The sequence below is a fragment of the Otolemur garnettii genome, unplaced genomic scaffold, assembly GCF_000181295.1.
Source record: "Otolemur garnettii isolate 467f Iridium unplaced genomic scaffold, OtoGar3 scaffold00014, whole genome shotgun sequence".
Taxonomy (NCBI): Eukaryota; Metazoa; Chordata; class Mammalia; order Primates; family Galagidae; genus Otolemur; species Otolemur garnettii.
In genome coordinates this window covers 30,169,764-30,179,324 of record NW_003852409.1, presented here as the reverse complement: position 1 = coordinate 30,179,324, position 9,561 = coordinate 30,169,764, and the positions used below count along the sequence as shown (strand labels likewise).

General features: G+C 49.1%; 2 protein-coding genes and 1 non-coding gene across 3 annotated transcripts in view; 2 read left to right on the top strand and 1 right to left on the bottom strand.

Annotated features, from left to right (window-relative positions):
- Positions 1-3,854, bottom strand: part of LRSAM1 (leucine rich repeat and sterile alpha motif containing 1) — a 55,417-nt gene extending 51,563 nt beyond the window's left edge. Inside the window, exons 1-4 of the mRNA XM_012802386.2 lie at positions 3,825-3,854; positions 3,327-3,445; positions 802-905; positions 396-452 (exon numbers count right to left, since the gene is read on the bottom strand). Of these exons, the coding sequence (XP_012657840.1) occupies positions 396-452; positions 802-873 (129 nt within the window). The 5' untranslated portion in view covers positions 874-905; positions 3,327-3,445; positions 3,825-3,854. The remainder of the gene's footprint in view (positions 1-395; positions 453-801; positions 906-3,326; positions 3,446-3,824) is intronic.
- Positions 3,855-3,949: 95 nt separating this feature from the next.
- Positions 3,950-8,860, top strand: RPL12 (ribosomal protein L12). The gene is made up of 7 exons (XM_003785317.2): positions 3,950-4,102; positions 4,552-4,625; positions 6,493-6,591; positions 6,955-7,036; positions 7,994-8,080; positions 8,532-8,644; positions 8,814-8,860. The coding sequence occupies exons 1-7, from the start codon at positions 4,066-4,068 to the stop codon at positions 8,817-8,819; spliced, it is 498 nt and encodes a 165-aa protein (XP_003785365.1). The 5' UTR covers positions 3,950-4,065; the 3' UTR covers positions 8,820-8,860.
- Positions 7,795-7,921, top strand: LOC111723715. The gene has a single exon (XR_002772204.1). It is a non-coding gene; the product is annotated as a small nucleolar RNA SNORA65 (small nucleolar RNA).
- Positions 8,861-9,561: the final 701 nt, after the last annotated feature.

The following is a 9,561-nucleotide window of genomic DNA, read 5'->3' as shown; positions in this document are numbered from 1 at the left end:
GTCATTGTTGTTTGGCGGGTCCGGGCTGGGGATTCGAACTCGCCACCTTAGGTGTACATGGCTGGCGCCTTAGCCGGTTGAGCTATAGACGCCGAGCCCAACTCATTAACTCTTAAAGGCCAATAGATGTTGAGGCCAATGGATCATCTAAGTTCTTCTGGACAAGAACAAAATCTAAGGAAATATCTTTGGACTAGGTGCTTCTGGTCTTTTTAAAGCCCCAGTCCACATGTAAATTCCCTAGAGCAGCGGTTCTCAACCTGTGGGTCACGACCCACAGGAACTGTCTTAAAGGGCCATGACATTAGGAAGGTAGAGAACCACTGCCCAGAGACATGTGAGCCAAGAAAACAGGACAGATCCAACTTACAGTCAGAACAGTATCCTCACTTTACCTCTGAAAGTTCACACTTAGAGATGTCAAGAATGTCATCTGCCCCCGCTTCTTTGGCCTAAGGATAAAAAGAATTTTTGAAGAGATATTAAAATAAAGTATTCTTGCAGAGTGGACAAATAAAGAAAAGAACACAAAATTAAGGGGCTACAAGAATCCATAGACAGTATGTGGTTGCAATCCATTCAGCAGGTGGATCTGCAGCCTCTGCTTTCCAAGAGACTGAACAAAGAACTGATAGGTGTACTCAGTACAGCCGGGGAGGAATTCTGGATGGGGCCTCACTGGTGGGTGCGGGAAATCAGGCGTTTCCCCTGGGGATAGTGGAGGTAGATGGGAGAAAGCCGGGCTTGTCTAGGGGTTGCACAGTCCTATTTCCTGGGGCAGAGGAAACCCATTTCCCTCACCAGACACATCTGGTATTCCAGGCGTTTCCGAGCCTCCTCGCTGGGCTTCCGCTTCCGGAAGAAGAGTGGCATCCTTTCCTTTTCCCAGGGAAATCTTCAGGACCCTGGGACACAGGAGAGAAGTTAGGGCCTAGGGAACATGTCACAGCCCCAATGCCCAACACAGGCAGCCCAGAGCATGAGGCTGGTCTGCTGGACTGATTTCCACCAGGGTGGGAGCTATGTCCATTTCATCCTTCAATCTGTGACCTGAGCCCCATACAGCAGGCATCAGTACTCTTTGCTCATTGTTGACTCAACACCAAGCAGCAGGATGGGGCAGAAAGAGCACAGAAGCAAGCCAGCCTAAGGTTCTAGCCTACAATTGCCACTGGACCCACTATAAGACCTTGGCATTACCCTTTCCACTTCCTGGGCTTGCCAGAAGTTTCCTCAGGTCCTTCCCAAGGATGTTCTTTGAGGATTTTAACAGACTCAGCTGATAAATCACTGTTAGCCCTGAAACACTGTCAGAGCAGCACCAATCCAGAGCCAGCCACGGCCATGAGCTCAAGCACATCATAATCAAAGAGATCTCTGAGTTAAACTGAAGTCAAAAAGTCATCCTCCCAGTTACTATTCCATTTGATTGTCACCATATCCTTAATTGGAACGAAGAAACCAACCCTTATTAAGTTTAGTGATCTGGTTATACAGCTTGGATTGTAGCAAAGCCAGCCTGGGACCCTTGTCTTTCAAGTCCTGATCCTGTGGAGTTTGTTCTTCCTTGGTGCTCACATAACTTGGCATACATGGAATACACTGTCCTGAACTCAGAAGTGAGGTGCTCACTGCCTGCCCAGGGCCTGCACAGCATCTGCAAATATTTTCTTCTTCTTCTTCTTTTTTTTCTGAGACAGAGTCTGACTTTATCACCCTCGGTAGAGTGCCATGGCGTCATAGCTCATAGCAACCTCCAACTCTTGGGGCTTAAGCAATTCTCTTGCCTCAGCTTCCTGAGTAGCTGGGACTACAGGCGTCCGCCACAACACCTGGCTATTTTTTGTTGCAATTCTCAGTGCTGTTTTAGGTGTCCAGGGCAGGGTTCGAACCAGCCACCCTCGGTATATGGAGCTGGAGCCCTACCCACTGAGCCACAGGTGCTATCCAGCATCTGCAAATATTAGTGTTCAATAAGACACAACAAGGCTCGGCGCCTGTAGCTAAAGCGGCTAAGGTGCCAGGCACATACACTGGAGCTGGCGGGTTTGCATCCAGACCGGGCAGCCAAACAACAATGACAACTGTAACCAAAAATAGCTGGGCGTTGTGGCGGGGCCTGTAGTCCCAGCTAACTGGGAGGCTGAGGTGAGAGAATCCCTTAAGCCCAAGAGTTTGAGGCTGCTGTGAGCAGTGACGCCACAGCACTCTACCCAGGGCAACAGCTTGAGACTCTGTCTCAAAAAAACAACAAACAAAAAAACACAGCAACAGGCCAGGAAGCAACATCCAAGATAGTGTATGGCTGACAGCACACGCTTTGGGATGAAATATAACTGGGTTGGAAGCCAGGTGCAGTGGCTCACACCCGTAATCCTAGGACCCTGGGAGGCTGAAGTAGGTAGACTGCCTGAGCTCAGGAGTTCAAGACCAGCCTAAGAGTGAGACCTTGTCTCTAAAAAAACAGCCAGATGTTGTGGTGGGCATCTGTAGTTCCAGCTACCAGGGAGGCTGAGGCCAGAGAATTGCTTAAAGCCCAAGACTTTTCGATTGCTGTGAGCTATGACACCATAGCACTCTACTAAGGGCAACAAAGTGAGACTGTCTCCAAAAAAAAAGAAAAGAAAAGAAATATAACTAGGTTTGAATCCAAGATCTGCTGCCCACCAACTGCATCACCCAGGTTCACTTCTCACAGCCTCAGTTTCCTCATTGGTAAAGTGTGAGTAATGATGCTATTACTGCTGGGTTTCGGGAGGATCCAATGATTTAATTTATGCAAAGCACAAGCACAGTACCTGGCACATAATGAGCACTCAGTAATGTCAGCTACAAAGCACCACACGAAACAAACACTGATTCAGGGCCTACTACCTGAGCTAGGGAGAAGAGGCTTAGGGAAGAGATGCAGCTGAAGACACACCCAGTGCTCAGAGGGAGGGGTAGAGATCACAGGTCTCTGCCTGTGTGTGCAGGCTGTCTGGGAAGTGGCCAGGCCTGCAGAGCCAGCTCAGGGCCCTCTTGTCATCCCACCTACTTGCAAGGATGGAGAATAGTTTGCAAATAGCAGTCTGCCATCCCTCCCCAAGCACTTACTCTCTTCTCCCCAATGACCACCCCTTCCCCACCCCTCCCCATCACCCTCCAATGACCACCACTTCTCATCCCTCCTAAAAGATCAGCTCAATCCAATCTGCCCCAAATGTCTATCACTTCTCCCTTCCCTCCCCGACGTCCAGCCAAGATGGGGAGAACCACACCCATCTTTCCCTGAATGGGGTGGGCAGTGGCCAACCTGACTTTATGGGTGGCCCCCACGTTCGTACCCTCGGGTGGACTCGAAGGCAGGTCGATCACTCAGAGGGCTTGGTCATGGACTTGCGGTCGCAGATCACCCAGCACGGCCCAGGCAGAGCTGGAGTCTGGTTTTCTGCAAACGCAGGAGCTGGGGACCACAGAAACTCAGAATCTCAGAAAGTCATGCAGACCAGGATGACGAAGTCTGAGACTCTGGGAACCAAGGAATCTCAAAATTAAGAGTTAGTCTGGATTTAGACCGGAATGATTGTTTTGATAACTAAAATTCACACACCACGAAAGGTCTAGAGGGGGCTCAGGGTCGCCAGCGCACTCCCCTGGGGTGTGGACTCCTCAGGGGAAAGGCGGGGCTCTTGAGACTGGGCGTCAGGGACCCCAGGGTGACCCTCACGATAAGGGAGCAGGGGAAGAGCAGGGCCCGGGATGTCGGGAGAATACTCTTCTTCCCTGACTCCGCTGGGGTGAACTCCCCGAACCCCATCTCCGAATTCCTAGCTACAGCTCACCGTGGTGCCTGGCTCTCCAGCTATCAGCTTCTGGCGTCTGCCCACAAGAAACATGGCGGCCAGGGCGTCTCTGCGAGGCTGGGCGGAGCCGACAGTTCTCGCGAGAGCGGCTCTTTCCGGCCTATATCCGACGTGATTTGTACACCTTCCGGTCTTTTGGCTTTCGGGTCGGAGGGGGCTAAGGTGCAACTTTCTTCGGTCGTCCCGAATCCGGGTTCATCCGACACCAGCCGCCTCCACCATGCCGCCTAAGTTCGACCCCAACGAGATCAAAGTCGGTGCGTGCTCTAGCTGCGTCCGGGGCTGCGGGACAGAGCCACCCTTCTCCCCGCGGCGCCCGCCATGCGTGCAAAGGTTTCCCATGTGGGCTCTGCAGCCGCCGCCTCGTAGAGGCCTTTCCTCGTGCTGTGCGGTCTTGGCCGAGTCTCTCAGCCTTTTTGGGCCTCATTTTTCCCGCCTGTAAATGGGGAGGGAGGACCGGACGACCGGAGGCGGCCCGGCAGTCCGCACGCCCTAGGGTAAGGCTCGGCTCCGGGCGTTCCTGCCTCCGTGATTGGGTTCGCCGGCTGTCGGTGCTGTTTCCACTCAGGCCGGGTTTGCGGCTCCGAGCTGCCCCCGCCGGAGGGAGAGGGGCAGGGGGTCGGTGACGAGGTCTGAAAAACAGGAAGAGAGGGTTGTGGCTGGAGCGCTCCCTCTGTAAAAGCACTAATCCCTTCTTTCCTCTCAGTATACCTGAGGTGCACCGGCGGCGAAGTCGGTGCCACGTCTGCCCTGGCCCCCAAGATCGGCCCTCTGGGTTTGGTAAGTCTTCCCCGACAAGGGGCGTTTCTTAGCGTATGTGAGAGTAGTAGGGTTACACGCTGACTTGGGCAGACAGGACTGCCATAGATGCCCTCATCGTTCACTTGCATTGTCAGCCGTCCCTACTAGACCTGACGCAGGAGGTATATAGGAAGGTCATGTTTGAAAAACCGAACACAAATGCCACTTAGCTGCTGTTTTTGGTGATCCTGAGGGATGGGCTGGAGAAGTGAGAGTTTGGAAGTCTGAAGTTGGCCTAGTGATAGTGGGCAGCCTACTTGCTTTACATTTCCTCGGTATGGCATCATTGGGAAGATTAAGTGGGTGTGCATGAAGATCCTGTTGAGCATTTCCAGCTTTATATAGGTAAACCTGGTGGTTAATATGACTAATCTTACTCAAAGCTTACTGGCCACTGGCCTCCTGCCTGTTTCTTCTCCATTTTGTAGTCTTTTATGGAACTTGGAATTCTCTATCACTAGGCTTTTATTCCTTGGGAAGTGATTCTTTACGTGACGCGCTCTTTATCCTTGGTCTTGCTCAACCAGTGTCTTAATGTTCTACCTCTGCTCTTAGCTCAGGTGGCACTTAGGTGACATTGAGCCTCCTGTTCAGGCTAATGGTAACTAGGAAATAATTTTGAAGTAGCTAAGACCCAAATGCCTTTAACCACAGATGGACTTGGATTGGTCTGACATGTGAACCTAAGATTTTTAAAGTTCTCTAGGTCAATGGCTTCCAACCTTTTTGACACCAGGTAAGGGTTTCAAGGAAGACAAACTTCTCTACTGGTGAGGGCTGGAGGTCTGACAGGAGGTGGACCTCAGCAGATGATGGAGATGGCTATAAAGACACTTGCTAAATCACGACTCAGCTTGTGCTGTGTGGCCTGGTTCCTAATAGGCTACTGACTATTGGTGGTCCACACCCCTAGGTGATTCTTAAGTTACCAAGGAGAGTTAGAAAGAGTTAAAAACTCTTGAATTTAGGTGGTGCCTGTGGCTCAAAGGAATAGGGCGCCAGCCCCATATGCCAGAGGTGGCAGGTTCAAACCCAGTCCTAGCCAAAAACTGCAAAACAAAACCAAAAAAACTCTTTATCACATGGGTTCTTTTATTTTATTTATTTATTTTTTTTTTTTTTTGAGACAGAGCCTCAAGCTATCCCCTTGGGTAGAGTGCCTCGGCATCACAGCTCACAGCAACCTCCAACTCCTGGGCTCAAGAGAGTCTCCTGCCTTAGCCTCCCAAGTAGCTGGGACCACAGGCATCCGCCACAATGCCCGGCTATTTTTTGGTTGCAGCCGTCATTTTTGTTTTTGGCGAGCCCAGGCTGGATTCAAACCCGCCACCTTAGGTGTATGTGGCTGGCGCCTTAGCCACTTGAGCCACAGGTGCCGAGCCCACATGGGTTCTTAAAAGGGGGCAAGTGAGGGACTTTGCCTCGGCCCCCTGAGCCAGCAGCTACAGACCTGAAGAAGACTTAAACCCCTTAATCCTCACATTCTTTTAATTTGGGTGAGAGGGAGACAAAGTCTCACTATGTTGCCTCATCCTCCCAAGTAGCTGGGACGGACTACAAGCGCCCGTCACAGCCCCTGGCTAGTTTTTGTTGTTTGGTAGGCCAGGGCCGGGTTCGAACCTGCCAGCCCCAGTGTATGTGGTTGGCATCCTAGCCACTAAGCTATAGGCACCTAGCCAAGCCTCACAGTCTTAACTTATGCTATCGTGACAGCTGTGCTTTGATTTGATCAGGAGGGTACCCTTAGCTGCTTCAAATAGTTTTCTGTGTACTGGATAAGAAAGGGCTGGGGTGTTTCCAAGTTGGAAATATTGGATTCAATGAATTTATACCTTTATTTCTACAGTCTCCAAAAAAGGTTGGTGATGACATCGCCAAAGCAACTGGTGACTGGAAGGGTCTGAGGATTACAGTGAAACTGACTATCCAGAACAGACAGGCCCAGGTATTTACTTCCACTTGATTTGAGGGAGGGCAAAGAGGTAATAAGCCCCTGAGATTTCCTGGATAGAAAGCTTTTAACAGCAGTGGGAAGCTGAGAATAGTTCTTTAAACTGGGAAGGTTTAAGAGTGTGGACTCTAAAGGCAAAAACATGGATTCAGGTATTACCTACGGTCACCTGTGTGACATTGGGCCAAGCAGGTAATTTAATGTCTCCCAGGCAAGGAACATATTTTTTTAGATTGTGAAAATGATGAGCATGTATTAGCCCAGTGTCTGACCCACTGTCTCAGAGGACTGATGTGCATGGCAGTACTGTTTGGTGGAGATGGGATAGCTCATTCACATCAAGAGTCTCTTCTGCAGATTGAAGTGGTACCTTCTGCCTCAGCCCTCATCATCAAAGCCCTCAAGGAACCACCAAGAGACAGAAAGAAACAGAAAAACAGTGAGTTGTCTTTTCCTGGGATTGTAGTATTGGACTCTGATTTATGTTCTGTTCCCAGTGATTGTTTGCAGCTGTATTTTCCCTTTATGAAATACGGGGTCTGCATGGAGATTGGGTGGGCATTTGGTTAAGGCTGTTAGAGCTTGGTGCTACCAAACAGTGCTATGTGGCTTTCTCTAATCCCTGGAGTTGGTCTGACTCTCAGTGCACGTAGGAGGGAAATGTCAGTAAACAGGGAAGAAACTGAGTATTGCCCCTTTACGCAAGACCACAGACTGCTGGCAGATGCTCCGGACAGCTTTAGCTTTACCTGTAGCTTTTTTTTTTTTTTTTTTTTTTTTTTTGTGGAGACAGTCTCACTATATCACCCTTGGTAGAGTGCTGTGGTGTTATAGCTCACAGCAACCTCAAACTCATGGCCTTTAAGCAGTTCTCTTGTCTTGGCCTCCCAAGTAGCTGGGACTATAGGCGCCTGCCACAACGCTCAGCTATTTTTTTTGTTGTTATTACAGTTGTTTTAGCTGGCCTGGGCCAGGTTCGAACCCACCACCCTCAGTATATGTGGCTGGCGCCATAACCACTGAGCTTCCGTTGTCATTGTTTAGCTGACCTGGGCTGGGTTCGAACCTGCCAGGTTGGGTGTATGTGGCCAGCACCCTACCCACTAAGCTATGGGCGCCGTTAGCTTGTTTCTTATTTCTAAAACATGAGGTCCCTTGCCACTTCATATTGGTAAAGACTCAGTTGGTCTGTAGCCACCCGCCACTGCACCTACCAGTTTTGTTGGCTGGTGCAATCCAGTGGTGAGCTGATAATAAACCCCAGCTTAGGAAACAGGGTTGTTCTTCATGTGGATGACTCTGTGCCGAAAGCATGGGAACAGCCTAGAAGGGTAAAGGACATAGGATCTGCTTTGACTTGAGTGTTTGTGACAAAGCTTTTCTGTTTCTTTTTTAGTTAAACACAATGGAAATATCACTTTTGATGAGATTGTCAACATTGCCAGACAGATGCGGCACCGATCTTTAGCCAGAGAACTCTCTGGTATGGATGACATACAACTACTTTTACTGTATTTGGAGGCATTTTCATGGCTTAGCATTCTTTCTACTTGAGGACCCAATAAGACCCAAGGCTAGGATAAGGCCTTCTCTAGTTTTTTTTTGAGACATTGTCTCAGGCTATTGCCTGGGTAGAGAGCCATAGTGTCGTAGCTCACAGCAACCTTGAACCACTGCACCTGGCTAAGCCTTCTCTAGTAATGAAGGAAGGAGGAATGACTTGAGATCTTGAGCTGGAGGTGTGTCTCAGTATCAGGAGGACTCATGGAAACTGTGCATTTAGGGGTTTTGTGGGTAGATGGAGCTCTAAACTTAGTATTAAAGGGCCAGAGATGGCATCCTTTCCCAGCCTGCTATGAATAGCTCCCCACTACGTGTATTGAGGATTGTGAGGCCTGAGAGGCAGCACATAAATCCACTTTGCTTTACTACAGGAACCATTAAAGAGATCCTGGGGACAGCCCAGTCTGTGGGCTGCAATGTTGATGGCCGCCACCCTCATGACATCATAGATGACATCAATAGTGGTGCTGTGGAATGCCCAGCTGTAAGTGATTTGCACCAGTTACATTGGGATGTAATAGGGTTTAGAGCTGGGCAGAGGGTAGGTACCTCAAGGTATTCAAGGTTGAAAGATACAGAAATGGGTGGCCGGACTGGGAGATGATCTTTTTAAATTCCCCTTTTACTAATACAGCTTTTTTTCTTTCCCACAGAGTTAAAAAGTACGAAGGAAAATGTTTCAATAAAGGATTATTTGACACCCAGTCAGCTTTTTAATGTGGTTCTTCCTTGAGGAAGCTGGCTCCTTTGTGGGGTGGTAAATTGGGCCAAGGTGGCAGAACCTGTGGGGAAGCAATGATGTGGGCAACAAGCAAAATTGCCTTAAATTGCCTGTATGGGGAAGCTTGGACAAGAGACCTGGGAAGAGTGTACTTTTTGTAGGCACTAAGCAGTAAAGGTAACAGAAGCCTGATCAATCGTTTACTCATGTTAAAAGTGAGGTTTGGGTTACTGGTGCAGTAACTATAGTTTACCTTTGTGGTTCCCAGAGGTTTCTCTAATTGTATTGCTATATATAGACTTATTTTCTGACCAACTTACTAGAGCTTGTGTTTATTACTCTCTTACATTTTTTTTTCTTAGAGTCTCAAGCTGTCACCCTGGGTAGAGTGCACTGGTGTCACAGCTCATAGCAACTTCAAACTCCAGCACTTCTCAACCCTATGGGTCGCCACCCCTTTGGGAGTTGAATGACCCTTTCACAGGGGTCACCTAAATACATCTTGCATATCAGATATTTACATTACAATTCATAACAGTAGCAAAATTAGTTACGAAGTAGCAACGAAAATAGTTTTATGGTTGGGGGTCACCACAACATGAATTGTATTAAAGGGTCGCAGCATTAGGAAGGTTGAGAACCCCTAGCTTAAGTGATTCTCTTGGCTCAGCCTCCCAGGT